The sequence below is a fragment of the Microplitis mediator genome, chromosome 2, assembly GCF_029852145.1.
Source record: "Microplitis mediator isolate UGA2020A chromosome 2, iyMicMedi2.1, whole genome shotgun sequence".
Taxonomy (NCBI): domain Eukaryota; kingdom Metazoa; phylum Arthropoda; class Insecta; order Hymenoptera; family Braconidae; genus Microplitis; species Microplitis mediator.
The window spans coordinates 17,024,421-17,040,311 of NC_079970.1; the positions used below are offsets into that span (position 1 = coordinate 17,024,421).

General features: G+C 24.7%; 2 protein-coding genes across 6 annotated transcripts in view; one reads left to right on the forward strand and one right to left on the reverse strand.

Annotated features, from left to right (window-relative positions):
* Window positions 1-15,891, forward strand: part of LOC130678452 (IQ motif and SEC7 domain-containing protein 1) — a 94,292-nt gene that overhangs the window by 56,788 nt on the left and 21,613 nt on the right. The window contains exons 1-2 of one of the 5 annotated variants that reach the window (XM_057485649.1): window positions 6,233-6,317; window positions 9,275-9,763. The exons of 3 other annotated variants lie outside the window; for them this stretch is intronic. In XM_057485649.1, the coding sequence (XP_057341632.1) occupies window positions 9,513-9,763 (251 nt within the window). In that variant the 5' untranslated portion in view covers window positions 6,233-6,317; window positions 9,275-9,512. Of the gene's footprint in view, window positions 1-6,232; window positions 6,409-9,274; window positions 9,764-15,891 lie in introns of those variants that run through there. One more of the 5 variants, XM_057485648.1, reaches the window with a different exon arrangement.
* LOC130678453 (S-adenosylmethionine mitochondrial carrier protein homolog) lies at window positions 838-14,793 on the reverse strand. Its single transcript, XM_057485654.1, has 7 exons — window positions 14,566-14,793; window positions 3,441-3,532; window positions 3,200-3,356; window positions 3,018-3,127; window positions 2,710-2,956; window positions 2,496-2,628; window positions 838-2,296 (listed from the first exon to the last, which is right to left on the reverse strand). Exons 2-7 carry the CDS (start codon window positions 3,501-3,503, stop codon window positions 2,170-2,172), a joined length of 837 nt encoding a protein of 278 aa, XP_057341637.1. The 5' UTR covers window positions 3,504-3,532; window positions 14,566-14,793; the 3' UTR covers window positions 838-2,169.

Here is a 15,891-nt window from a genome sequence, read left to right on the forward strand (position 1 = left end):
CTTAAATAAAGTATTAAAAATAATATTCTGGCGCCACCATATATTTGAAAACTAAAATAAATAATGAAAAAATGCAGATCTATATTTCCATTACACGTAATATTTAAAATAAAAGATGAAACGTTTCATACTTGCACTTTATTTCAAGCATCTGTTTTAGCTGCAGTTGAGTCTTTTATTTTTTTATTTTCTTTTATTTAACATTTTGAAATATACCACACGAGCCAAGTGTCGGCGTTATATTTCACTGAAGATTAAGAGCTAAAAGCTTGCAAGAGAAAATTATAGTAGACTTTATAACTATAGCTATGACTATAATCTATTACTATCCACTACTGCAGTAGTTTCAATTGATATTTCTAAAATTATTTTTATTTCTTTTTTTTCTTTTGCCATTAAGTACCCGAGAAAACAAAAATTCTTGAAAAAAGGTTGAAAGACCATTGACTTTTCTAAGCTTCAAAACGTGACACTGTTTTTAAACTTTGAAAATTCAAGGGAAAAACCAATGATTGACTTAAACTTACAATTCAAAATCAGTTTTTTCTGAACGTATTTGCGCTGAAAAAAATTATAAAATTTATCACTTTTAATGGAGAGTCAAAAAAGTTTACAAAAGAATCTAAACACTTTCATTCATAATATCAAGTCAATTGTTTTTGTCTTTGTGTTTTCAGAAGTTTAAAGGCATTCTCAAATAAGGGCCCCACTGTTTAAAAATATTTAATGACTTTCAACTGTCATAATGGTAATAAAATTTTATTAATTAATTAAAGCATTTATTGAAAGAAGGATAACGTAGTTATAATTTTGCCGAGATATAAATTTGAAAAAAAAAAAAAAAAAATTACAGTTGTCATCAATGAGGAATCAAACAAAATTTAGCCTGCAAAATTTTTAAACTCGAGTTGTAATATTGATTTAAAGATTCTACTAAAATTTATTTACCAAATTTCGTTTAACTTCTAGTTGATAACAACTGTAAGATTTTTTTTTTTAACTATATCTCGACGAAATTGCAACTACGTTGCCCTGTTTCAATTAGGGCTTTCATTATTTTCAATTAATTAATAAAATATTAATATAGTTATAACAGTTGAAAGTCATTGAATATTTTTAAAAAGAGGGGGGAAGGGACACTGTCTGAAAATACCCTTAAGGCTGGGCTGTAATAACCGAATTTTAGAATTTTACTCTTCTTTTAATTTATTATTTAATTGTTATAACAGCAGTTTTCATAGCTTCAAAAAAAAATGTGTAAGACAAACTTTTTCGTAAGATTTTAATCATTCGAGTGACAAGAGTATTCAAAAACGTAGAATTCGGTTAGTATTACTCATCCTTAAAAATCTTTTTAAAAAAGTTCGTCATTGTGTCACTTTTTGGAGTTTAGAATAGTCGACACTTTTTCAATCTTTTTTTTTTCAATTTTTTTTACATGGGTAGTTAAATTAAAATCTATCATCTAATTTAAATAAAATAAATTTAATGAAATATGTTAATTTTGTAAAAGTACGGAAAAGAGTTTCTACTTTTATGCAACAAAAAGTTGATGATTAAATTTTTTACTTGACGGCTTAGTGATTTCCCCAGTGACCTGAAGAAGACCTGACCTCATGAGCTTTATTAACACATATATATTATCACACATCCGATATCACGTATCAAGTTTACCCTCATTCCAAACACTAAATACTACAAATATATATGTATATATAGATATACAATTTAACGAGTAAAAGAAAGAGAAAGAGAGTAAGAAAGAACAATACTTTTGATAAGCAGGAGCGGTACTCTAGGTAAATGGATACGATTCGTTGCTCACGCGTGTGCACACTTTATACCGTTTCGCCTGTGTTCACCATGTAACATTATGTGCACATGCACTGACTCAAGCGTCCAAGCACGTAATACAAATTTCTAAATGCTCCGTTACATACATCCGTCTTTATACTATCTACTGCATTACATACTTTTCTTTCATACACCCCCTTCATTCATATTTATTTTACTATCCATATACTATCGTTTAATTTACTCTATTACCATTTGCTAATTTATTTTTTTGTTAATGAATTTCAATCATTCATTTTAAATTCTAAAATCTAATTCACTTGTTTTATTTATTTACAATAATTATTTATTTATAAAATTTAAATAAATATTATTTTATACATTTGGTGAATCACAGAATAAAATTGTTGAACAAATATATCTTGATTGTTCATAAACTCCGAAAAATACGAGACCACTGAGTCCGAAACCAAAAGTCCTCAGCGAACATCCGGTAAATAATCTAAAAAAAAATTACGCAATTTTTAATAAAAAATACACTGAAAAAATCAGGAGTAAAATCGGAGTCACTGGAAATTGCGGAGTTTAAAAAATCATCCCCTTCACATTTACCCCGAATTCACTTCGGATTTAATTTGCATTTACTCCGAAAATTTTTACAGTATAAAATAATAAATGATTAGTTAGTAATATATAGTTACCCCTTAAGTCCTTTTTCGTTATAAACTTCTTTCATAGTGTCTAAAATTTTAACCCTTTTTTGTGATATATTACTTAACATTATTCTTGTTTTTATAACGTCAAATGGTGTTGTTACCGCCGCTGAGATAGAACCTTTATTACAAAAAAAAATAATGAAATTAATTTTTTATCTATTTTTATACTATTGATTAATAAATTAATTAATTAAATTACCAGCAAACGCGCCCGCAATTGCTCCTTCAAGTGGTGTGCAATCTCGTTGCATTTTATTTTTCCAAAATAGTTTAAGAAAATCCCACACGGGCATTTGAAATAAACCAAATGGTAGATCGCGAAGTAAAGTAATACCATACCCACGGTATAAAGTTCTTAACCCGAGAACTGCGGGATGAGTATCAGTTAACAGCGCTTGCCGACGTTGTTTCAATACCTCAACAGGTACTTTAACAAGACAAGCCATCTAAAAAAAATAATCACTTGTTATATCTTTTTATTATAAATTTTTTATATTTTTAAATTACCAACTCAGCAGTACAAGCTCCTCCCATATGAACAAATGGATAATGTTTTTGTTCGACATGAGGCTGAACAATTTCTTTGAATCCTTCGTAAGTCGCAAAAAAAAGTGATGCTAAATATATAAAATAATACCTTGTTTAAAAATATTTATTATTTATTTATACGGAATTGTAAATAATATTACCAGTAGGAGCGGATCCAGCAATAGCTGGTCCAAGACCACGATAAAGTTTTTTAAATCCTCCAGATTTTATGAATCCTTGTTTACTTTGTAGCCGCGTTTTAACTGTTTCCATTGGAAAAAATATAACATCATAAACTAGACCAGCTGCAGCACCAGACTGTAAAAAATGTTTAAATTTTAATTTCAAAGTTATTACTTATTAGTTTTATTTGCTAATGGATTTATACTTTTAAAAACTTACTATCATTGAGGACCAAAAAATATTGCGAGACGATTGTTCCATCCTCTTTGTTTCATTATACATTTTTGTGTTTGACTCTTTAATACTGCAATCTGTTATTAATAAAAATTAATTAATTTGATTAGTTTCTAAAATTTGAATTTTTTGAATTAAATAATAATAAAATGTTTTAAATCGAAAGAAATTAGTAATATCTATATTTAAATTATCAAATTTATAAAGAAATAGATTATTATCTAAGAAATTAATGGTTTCTGTGAATATTAAATTTTTGCACGCGACCTATTAAGAACCATTTAATTCAAAGATTTAAATCTTATACATTTACACGGAATTAATTTTTTTTTATTAAAAATTACCCTGTAACTTAAAGTAATCCCGGAACATGATAAATTATTACTCATTTTCTTCTGACTATTATTTAACCAGAGTAAAATATTTTTAGAGAAACTATTTTTCCACTGTAATCACTCTTAAACATTTTATCGATTTTCAAGGGAAAAAAAATCTGCTGTTCATACAATTCAAAAAATTGATCAGTTGAAAATATGTGCAATTAATCAGGATATTGAGTTGGATTTTAATTGAAAAAATTTTGAGTACAAACTTTATTTTAAAAAACTTTAATTAGTTTTTGATAATTGTAAGCTTATTAAAGTTTTGCTATAAAATTTAAAGTATTTAAAAACTGATTTAAAAGAGAAAAAAAGGAACTTTCAATAAAAATTGTGCTTTTTCAAATAACTATGAGTTTTCAAATTAACATTATTTAAAATTAATTAACTTATGGACAATAAAAATAATTATTTACATTAAATAAAATAAAATATACATTGTGATTTTAATTTTTATGACATTTATGATTTAAATTAAAAGTAATATAAAAATAAGTTAATTTATAATCATATTTATATTTTATATTTCTGACTGGTTCGAACTTGTTAACGATTTCAAGTAAATTCCTCTTAATTTCACGGAAAATTTTCAACAAAATTAAAAATTTAATAAGATATTAATTATTATTTTTATTTTCTTTTGTTAATCAGATGCCCTATTTATTCTAAACTGCAGTGTAATGTTATGTTTCAATGATTAAAAAAAAATTATTTAAAAACATATGATAGAACTACCGGTTCTAGACACTTTGAGTACCTGTTTTAGACACTGATAAGTTTGATAAGCTGATATATAAAATACGCAAAAATATGACAGATGTTTCTGCCGCACTAAAATATATAATTATATGTATTACAGTAAAAGTAATTCTTATATTTTTCCTATACAAAAATAAAATACAGTGTCCGCAAATGGCGCCGCATTAACGGAGCTTTTATTTCATATTTGATTTATTAAAAACCAACAGGTCAAAATAATGTTTTTTATAAACAAAACTAAATATTCCTAATTAACACATACTTAAAATGTTTCTTTTAATTATCGAATAAGTAATTCCACATTATTAATTAAAAAAAGAATAAATGGTGAGAAATATTTTTAAATCTAATTATTCATAATGATTACAATATGAAATTATAATTATAACTTATTGACATTTAACGATAAAAATAAAAAGTTTAAAACACGTTTAGACTTATAATCAATATTTAAAAAAAAAATAATTCATATATCATATGCACGCTATTGAAAGAAGATTAATTTAATTTAGGTTTCTGTGTTATCTATAAATTGTTTTCATTTGTAAAAACTATTGAGGTTGAAGTACTCACTCACACTCTTTTGATAAATATATATTATAAATATATGTTTATAGCTTTGAACCAGGCAATTATCGAAAGTTTTACATGAAAAGTACTTAGCAATATATTTGAACATAACTAAAGCGAATCGAGTACGTATGAAAAATTCTACGACCCACATTCCGTGCACTAGTTGGTCTTGTTTGTTTGATAAAAACTTTAAAATTCATTTTTTTATCCGATATTCTATAATTAGTATACTAGGTAAACTTTAAGTATCAAAACTTTTTTTTTATTATACTTTTTACTAGTATAGCGACACTGGCAGAAAAATTTATCAAGAGATTATCCTTTGTATCGAAACTTTAAGATGTTTGATAAAAATTTTTCTTTCTTCACATTGTAGAAACTTATTTTTTATCAAATCGAGATATAACTCGATTTTCATCACAGACAGAAAAAACTTTCTTCGCTTACTTCATTTTTATTTTCTTTCAGTAACTTAATAAGACTTTATTTACAAAGGACTATATATATAAAATTGTATATATATGTCATCAAAAACATATTCAAATATAAATTATTATATTTTTTTAAATTCAATAACAATAAATTTTATTCATAAACACAGAAAAGGATTTCTTGGCTCAAAAAACATTTATTCGCCTCAAAATTTTTTCTTTTGCATTCTAAATTGAAAACAAAAATTTTCTTGGGGTGAGAAAAATTTTTTGCCACAAGAAATTTTATCTAGTTCTAATAAAATTTTTGTTTTCAATTCAGAATTTAAAATATTTTTCGCGCCAAAAAGTTGTTTTTTTTTCTGCGTATCTATATATCTTTTAAATATTTTCTAATTTACACATATTAATGTCATATCACTGATATTTTATATATACTCATGTCATATTAGTAATGTGTGATGTCACATAACTATAGAACTATCATTTCGTTTAATATATATAAACAAGTAAAGGCAAAAGGCATAACATCGCGATTCATCCATGTAAATATATATATATATATATATATATATATATATATATATATATGTAGTGGGAGTGAAACTGACTGTTTACCACCTCTCTCATAACTTTGACAGTTCCATTACCGTATCAAAAGCTAACGGCAGCATCGGATAGTTCACGTCTGTGAATCGACGCGTGCGGTGGTCCGTCAGGTAGTTGTTATAATCCTCTTCAATTATAATTATTTATTATTTATTTTTATTAAAAAAATTTTTTTCTCATTTACATCAACAGTAAAACAGTGTAATTAATTTTTAAATTATTCTATTAAAAAGTGTTTGTGTTTTTTAATGAAAAAAAAAAATTACTCCTTTTTTTCTTAATGTCAGAGAACGAATTGACGTGAGAAAAATTGTGTATTTAGCAACGATGGAACAATAGTGATGAAACATAAAAAGAAACATTACAAACGGATACATGGGATAGATCTGTTATTTGCGACAATTAATGATTTTTTTTAGTGCAATATTTTTTTACTCAGGACCTACTTTTTTTTTAGTACATGACAATAAAAAAATAAAGAATAGAGTCCATCCAAGCACTTCGCGTTGGAGGTGTGCAATATAATGAATAACAAAACAAAAATATATTATTTGTTTATTGAGTAAAATAAAAAAAAAGTCAATTTTTTTCTTGCGTATAAACAAATTTTTTTATTTTGAAAGCTATAAAAATATTGGGTTTTCCAACTTTTATTTTGACACAATAGTTAAATATTCATTCTCAGAACTAAATATAATTGTTGTTTATTGATTCTAGGAACCGGATGACTTTAATACAGAGTAAATTTAACAAAATATAGATAAATCTAAATTTAAACGATCATCAGTTTGTTTTTATTCTCTCTTTTTAAATTTTATCGTAAAATAACAGGTCATAAAAGGTTAAAATATTCAAATAAAAATAATAAAAAAAAATATTCTATTCAAATATAACACAGAAAAAGTAAAAAGGTTTACATTTCATGACGTTTCAGTATTTTTGTAGGTAATCACACGAAAAACCGGCTGTCTCACGTAACATTTTTATATCCAGTCACCAAATTTAATTGTTAAATTTAACAAAACAATATTTTATACAAACATTCACTTTTTTTTTTTTTATTTAAATTAATGAATACCTCAATAATAAATTACATTAACCACAAACATTTAAATGCATTCATATATATATACAGAAAGAAGGATATTTTTTGTGCATTAAATATTTTGCATTACGAATTACAAACAAAAATTTTCTTTGGACTAGAAAACAATTTTTTGTCGTCCCAAGAAAATTTTTCTTTTTAATTTATAATGCAAAAAATTTTTTGGAGCGAGTAAACATTTTTTCCGCCAAGAAATCCTTTTTTTTGTATGTATATGTACATATATATATACAGAAAAAAAAAAAGGATTTTTTGGCGCAGAAAATATTTTGCATTATGAATTAAAAACAAAAATCTTCTTAGGACTAGAAAAAATTTATTGGCGCAATAAACTTTTTCTCACCCCAAGAAAATTTTTGTTTGCAATTGATAATGCAAAAAAAATTTCAAGGCAAATGAAAATTTTCTTGGGATGAGTAAAAATTTCTTGCGCTAATAAATCTTTTTTTCTTTGTATATATATGCACATATATTTACACAGAAAAAAAAAAATGAAACTGTCAATTTAAGTTAATAGTTATGACTGGCAGAAAATTTACAAGTAAAGTGATTTACTGATGATTGTTATTCATCGAGTTTGTTGTATCGTACGTGCGACCTCGATGCGTTGATATTAAAGAAGAACAAACGGTATTAACTTTGACATATTAGCCTGTCTGTAACGTATAGTATTCGTATTATATCTAGGCCCTGAATTTTAAATAATTAAATGTCCATGGCTAAATAACATTAATTCAAACATTTATTTACTCAAGTGTAAATATGTATGTATAATAAACATAAACAAAACAAATAAATGTTTTATTAAATAGACAAGATGAAAAAAATAAAAAATAAAAGCTCGGATGTATGTATAACTATTTGTAAACATATTATTGAGCAATAATGTATAATTCCATAGTTGAGTATATGTACAGTAAACTATATTCATCTCAATTACTAATTCATGTCGCTTTCTCATTTTTTTTTCTTTTTCATTATATTAGGACAATGCTCCTATTCGTTTTCCGTTTGATCATACGATCATATCATATCAAATCACGTTATATTTATATTTTACTACTCTATATCATTAGAAAGTTGTCATACACGACAAATTATAAATGTATTGAAAGCTAATAAAAAGCTATTGGAATTTTCTATTCCGCATTAAAATAAACATATTTAATTTTTATTATTTTATTTCAATTAATTGATCCAATTTTTTTTTTTTTTTTCGATTAAGATTATTATCAATACGTCAATTCAAGGATTGAGATAGAAAGTACAGATTATAGTATAGTATAGTATAAAAAATGTCATTAGATATTGCATATTAAATTTTGATTGTTATCAGTACGTAGACTTTGATTGATATCATTGTGTTGAACACTCAATTCTGAATGATATTTAAATTGAAGATGAGTGTAAGTCGTTAGACTCTTGTTATTCGTGATATATATGGATTTAGTTTACGTCGGATTTCTTGTCCTGAATGGCACAAGTTTTAAATTAAGTGGCACTTTAAACTCCACAGTACACTTGAATTACTGGGCAAAATACCAAGACATAGAAATAGAACAAGTCGATAACATTGAAGGTCGCGAATAATTTTTTTTTTTTCTTTTTTAAAGTTCAAGGTACTTAAGTCAGTACTTTAATACTTTAATGACTTAATGAATATTCTACATTATTTTTCACTTACATACAAGAATATTTTAACACTTTTATCTATTAAAATTTTATCAGCAATTTGAAATTATTACCAATTTTTCTCACTATAAATTTATCTGACAAAAATTTATATTTAGTAATTTTTTTAAAGAATTTATGTCAAGTTACAAAAAAATATAACAATGTATTTTATTATTATTTTTTTTTTTTTACGAAGATACAAATTAAAATTGATAAAAAAAAAAAAATAATAATAATTTACATTGAATGTATTTTTTTGTATTTAATATTTTAAAATTAAATATTCAGATCCGATAGATACAGTGATATGTATCTTTAATAATTCAGGATAAATAAAATAAAAATCCACCGCAAGTGAAAAACGAACCAAAGAAATTCGAAGATTAAAAAATAAAAGTAAAAAAAAAAAAGTCTAATAAAATTATGTATAAAAAATTTCTATTGACATGATACAAGAATCACACATTGAGAAAGGCAGATTGTGGAAAAACGCGTGACTTAAATTATTGTGTCGTGACTAAAGTGAATGCATATACCTGAGGAAAGTGAAATAATGTTTGGTATAACGATGGTTGAACCTCGGGAGAGGATTGTTGCCTGTCCAACTTCTCGGACTTTACAACACCAGCAAAGTCCACAGCGACATTATCACCAGGTTATTAAAACCACCCGAGTACATCATTCATCTAAAAATACACGTGTTGTTACAGTCCAAGAAAAAGTTATCAGATCACGTTTACAACTTGGATATTCAACTCCAACAAATTTTATCAATCGGTATTTAATTGTTTTTATCATTATTGATAACATACTAACTAAATATAATTATTACTTAATTAATTAACCAAAATATTTTTTTTCACAACGCAGTCATAAATTTTTTATTTATCGTCATCGATATTTTTCATGAGTGTGAATGTAGCAGACATCAGATAAATTAAAAATTATAAATAAATAGAGTAAATAACTAATAAAATAAAATTAAAAAAAAATGTGCATTTGAAAAATTTTTAAATTAATAAGTGCATTTTTTATAAATATTATTTTTTTAATTGTCTCCTCTATTTATTTATAATTTTAAATTTGTCTGATGTCTGCTATATCCACACTCGTATATTTTTCTCTATCATTATTAAAAAAAAAATTTTTTTTTAATTCTTTTTAAAGATTTATTTAAAGTAAAAAGAAAAATATTGACGTTGATTTGTCTGTAAAAACAATTTATTAAAACTCGAATTCTAAAATTAAATATTTAATTAAAAACTTCCTGGATTTATTCAAATATACGAAATCATCCTCGTTAAATCCTTAATAACAAAAATTATTTTTCCATTGAATAAATAATTATTTGCATAAAAAAACCGTTTATTAAACTTTTTTTTTTTAAATAAACTCATATTTTAAAATCCATCAACAGGTAGTTAAGTAAACCGGAAATGATATTTCGTGACAACCATCACGTCGAAAATACACAATAAAAAAAGTATCAATTTTGCAGAGCTATCAATTAATTTACAGCACACTGTGTTATATATTTATATGTTAAAAATATAAAATACTTCAGTACGTGATTAAGTATTGGCTCCCACGCAATTTATTCGTACTAAAAACCGGCAATTCGTACCAGGAGGCGCACAATACTCCTGGGATTTATGCAATGCTTTAAACGTTTTCTCTACATACTATAAATATTTCCGTGATCAAGAAAGAGTAAGAGATAATAAATACTATCGTGTCGTTACTTGTTCGGCTAATCATCAATACATGACATATAATTATTTAATTATATAGTCTTATAATAAAACTTTCCAGGATATTTTTGTCGGGGATTTTTTTTATTTTTATTATAAAACCATATAATTTGTTTATATTTATCTATCGGCATCAATAAAGTTGTTGATCATCTTCCGAAAGATATTCATTATTTTTTACTCGTAAATTGTGTCATCAGTCATCGGCTTGTCACTTTAATGTGTTATATGATGACATTAAATGAAAGTTTTATTTTACACACTTAAGTAATAGATTATTACTCATTATTATTATTATTATTATTGTTATTATTCTATAATACATTAATTAACAGATCACCAAAATCTTTTATATCTTACTAGCTCATCATTTCCTTTTACTTTCAATCATTTTTATTATCTGTTACCTCTATTTATTACATAAATTTAATATATATATAAAGTTACAAAACGACAATTAAATAAATTTAATGACCGTATTTTAAAGAAATTTTATTGAGAATTTTATGATTGGCTGTTTGATTACGAAAATAAATTAAATTTATATAAAAAAAGTTCAAAGATATTTATAATTAATAAAAAAAAACCGGGGGGTAAATAAAGTAGTAAAGTATTTTTGTGTGTATTAAAAAATTATCAAAGGTAGATATAAAAAAATTTTAATTTCCCTTGAGCAAAGTTTATACAAGTGTACAGAAATACTCTTGACTACCAACACATAATAATTTTTAATTAATGTAGCAAATATTTTTTTTGAGATATAAAATTGTTTAGTTGGTTAATAAATACGTATAAATTTTTTTACTAGATAAAAATTTATTTAAATCCACTAATTAGCAGTCTTATTAAGTTACATAATCATCCAGACTAAAAACTTAATAAAAAAAATAAAATCATTTTAATTATAACAATGAAATATAAAATAAATTTAATATTATGTTGAATAATGAAAAAAAAATTATTTTGACGATACAATTACGTAACTGTAGTATACTTCCTCTACGTTAATTATCTTTCAGACAATACGCGGTAATATATATCATGAATTATTATAAACTGATACTTTAAAACAAAAAATAAATACATAATAATAATTGTTGTAAATTTTTTAGTTTGTTGCTTGAAGCTCTTTTACGTACGCATGTACGTAGTTTTGATAATTAAATACTTAAACTCGTTAATTTTAGTATGAATACGATAATATCCCAGGGGGCAATTAGACATTTGCAATGACGTTCTAGGAACTATTTATCCAACATAATTGCGTCGTTCGCCACGGCAGCCTTTGCCGCGAGAGTCTCGTTATGTTACGCGACTCACTTTATTTTACCATAAGACGACCTCGGGCAATTTTCTCAACAGACGAGTCTCTTTCTCTATACTACTCCACTCTGCTGAAGATTTAAACGCATAAAAAAAATAAATAAATAAATAATAATAAAATAAAAACTTGACCTGTGTGTATACTTGAATACTTATATAGTCAGCCGGTGAAATCGGTCGTAAAGTCGGTGTCAATTCCAAGCCGACGACGTTAAAATGACCAACAACTATATACGTATTTTAAAAAAGAAAGAAAAAGATCAATGAAAATATATACATATAACAAATATATCTGTATATATATTTACTTAGCACTTTGTCACGAACCAAGCCTTAATTTTCTTAGAGGTCAAGACGACCATTTTGCACACCATTAGTCCAATTTTTTTTTCTCAAGGACTCTTTCTCTTTTATTTCCTTTTCTGTTTTTTTTGTAATTACGTGAATTTTAAAAATTAAATTAAAAAAAAAAATTATTAAAAATTACAAACTTGACTTTTGTTATCTTTACATTTATTTTAATTGCACTCAGGGACATCTTTCGCATCATATGAAAAATGAATCATCGTTACAAACTCATTTGTAAATGTAATTATGACATTTGAAAAAGTATAATCAAAGTCATTAACATTCACGCTACCGCGACATAAAGTTGAATCAAAGTAAGATATAAAATTAAAAAAAAAAAAAAAATGTTTATATGTTACGTATTCAAGTGGAGCATCAGTGCGGCATACTAGTCTGCATAAAACTTTAAATTCTAGTCAAGCTGGTACATAACACCACCGGATTCTTAATTACTAATTACAAAATTACTTTTTTATAAAAGTTAATAAGAGATGAAGATGTTAATTAACTAAGATTTGATTGAATGGGTCACGCTCCAATTATTTGTTAAAACGTGTACTAATGATACGGATCTAAATATGATCAAAGACCAAAGGGCTTTGGTTTCCGCAAGAGAACTTCTATTAATTGCTATAACTTTGTTAATAAGGCACGTATATGTACTTAGTTATGGTTATGTTACATGAGAATCGATATGCTAGATATATTAATATATATCATATATCTATGTTCTATATATGTTCTATAATGAGTATTTTAATATGGTAGTTCCTAATGGCGCACACACACACAAACGCACATACACACAGCGCGTCATTTAAATGGTGTGTAAACATAACTTTTATATTTGTATATATTACTCAGCATTTTTATTATATTTATATTAAACTCATATTGTACCTCGACTATTAAAGTTATGTTTTTGGGTTTATGACTGAGTTTATTTTTTTGGGGTGAACTGGATAATAATGTATCATATTGGTAGTATACCGTAAATCATAGTCTGAAATTGAAGTGATAAATTTAAAAAAAAAGTATATGTATATATAATGTTTCAATGTTTTGAAAATAATACTACTTATTATGTTTTTTTGTTTTTACTACAACTTAAAAAGTAGTCAAAAATATCAATAAATTTTTTAAATATCCAGCCTTCAGCTTCTAAAAATATGTATATTTTTTTTTTTCTTATTTTTTATGCGACGATAATTTTTAAAAAGGTTTTTAAACTTGGAAATAGTTTAATGGATTTTATGTTCGAATGCCCTGTTAATATAACTTTTGCGTGTCAGGGTAAAACGGTCCACTAAAAAAAAAATTAGATATAAATAAAATTTTTTATTCCATATACGGAATCAACAGAAGTTTCAGAATCTAAAAATACTCAATTTAATAAAAAAAAATCCTAAAGATATTTTTGTTGAAGGGTTCAATGGCCGCGACAGGGACAAAGTTACTCTGGTTTGTAATTGATTAAAATATTTAAAAAATTTTAATTCAATTAAATTAATTTAAAATTACCAATAAAAAATTCAACTAATCAATAAAAAAAATTTTATCTTGAAAAAAATGATTCTAAAGTTGAACAATTAACAATTTCCAGATTTTTTTTTCAACAAAAAGAAACTAAAAATATGCACATGTAGAAAATTAAAAAAGCTATAAGTGCAATTTTTTGAAATATTTTTTTTTTATTTAATTCAAAACTTATTGGACGTTGGCTAACTTCAGTATCATCGAAAAGAAAATTATTTAAATAAAATGCACAGGGGGCGTTGTGTGCTAATAATTTTTAAATTCAAAATTGCGAATTATACGGACTTTTAGTTAGTAAAAGTTTTTTAATACTGACATTGAAGTAATTACTTAAAATTTTTTAAAATTAGATCAATAAATAGAGCTTAAAAAGTACTTAGCCAGGCTCATTTGTTACGCTTAACTTTTATTTATTTTTTTTTTTAAGTTTGTTCTAGTTACTAGACAGAATATCATTTTTTATACCGCCACCCAAATGCAAAAAAAGATTTATTTCTCTCACTTTAGAAAATAAAAAGTATAATAAAAAGAAATATTTATAAATTAATTGCTGTGATAAATATAAATTATTTTAGTATTTTCACAAAATATAAAGTTATATACAAATATTAAATATAATACCTCTAATAAATTGACGTCTCTGGTGGATTTAAATGAACAGAACGACGAATCAATAAATTCCTATTAGATATATGAAACACAATGCAAAACTAAAGTATTAAATAATTAAAGTTATTAGTTATTTACTTGTTATATTTAATTAACTACTAATTAAAATGATTATTAATACAGAATAAATAAATTAAATTATTGAAAATTCGAGGAACATGTTCGATTATTTACACTAAATTAAAGGTTAGTATTGTAGTTTATTAAAACACCACCAGGGACGTTCGTATCTTTTCCCGCTGAAATTTAAAATATCAGTAATAGAGACTAGTAGATTATTTTTAGTCTATTCAACAAATTAATGTAAAATACTTACAAAGTTTTGTATGTTTGCTCTCTTGATATCTTAAGAATTTGTTTGAATAGATTTTAATTTACCTCTTTTATTTAAATGTAAATAATCTCTTATCATTCGAAAATTCTTTAGGTCTGAGCTCAGTAGTAATGGCGCGAAAATATAAAATTCAAAAAACAAAGTATTTTTTTTTTATTTTTAATTAAAAGAAAAAGAGAAGTTATCATGACAAGTTTGAATTTTCAGCAAATGTCAATATTCAAAAATATTTGAAATTTATTTCGAGTATTGACAAAAAAATGCTGATGTCTGTAGACTCGGGCATGTGAGTATGTGTTTTACAGTTTTCATTTTTACTGTTAAAAAAGGAAAGTATAACAAAAAATTTTATTAGTTTTAAAATTTATATTTTCGCGCCACTGCTGTATTTAGTTAGAGCTTAAAAATCAATGAATTTACAAAAAAAATTCTAATTACTATTATGCGAAGTTTCTTAGGGATTTACTCTTTATTTAAAAAAAATGTATTCATTTTTTTAAATTTATTTATCACACAAATATTTAAAATATTAATATTCATAATTAATAATAAAAATATCATATTGAAAAATAAAAATCAATAAATCAGCAGCAAAAGATCAGTATTCCACTCTCTTGGATTTTTTTATAAAAAAAAATGATTTCATTGATTAAAAATAACTAGTTTATTAATAAATCCATAGACAGTCGGTAAAAAAATAAATAATAACATCTATATGGAAATTAATCTATTAATTAAATATAGAAGGACTATATACTAGTAGAAGGCTGACAATTGGATACCAAACCTATACGTCATATTATGTAAATATATTTTTTTAGGTATTTCTATACTTGTGAGAAAGCAAACTTCTGATAAACTCTTTGGTACTTATATAACTTTTTATAAACTATTAATACTTGATACTTTTAATTTTATCAAATATTATTATTAAATTTATCAGT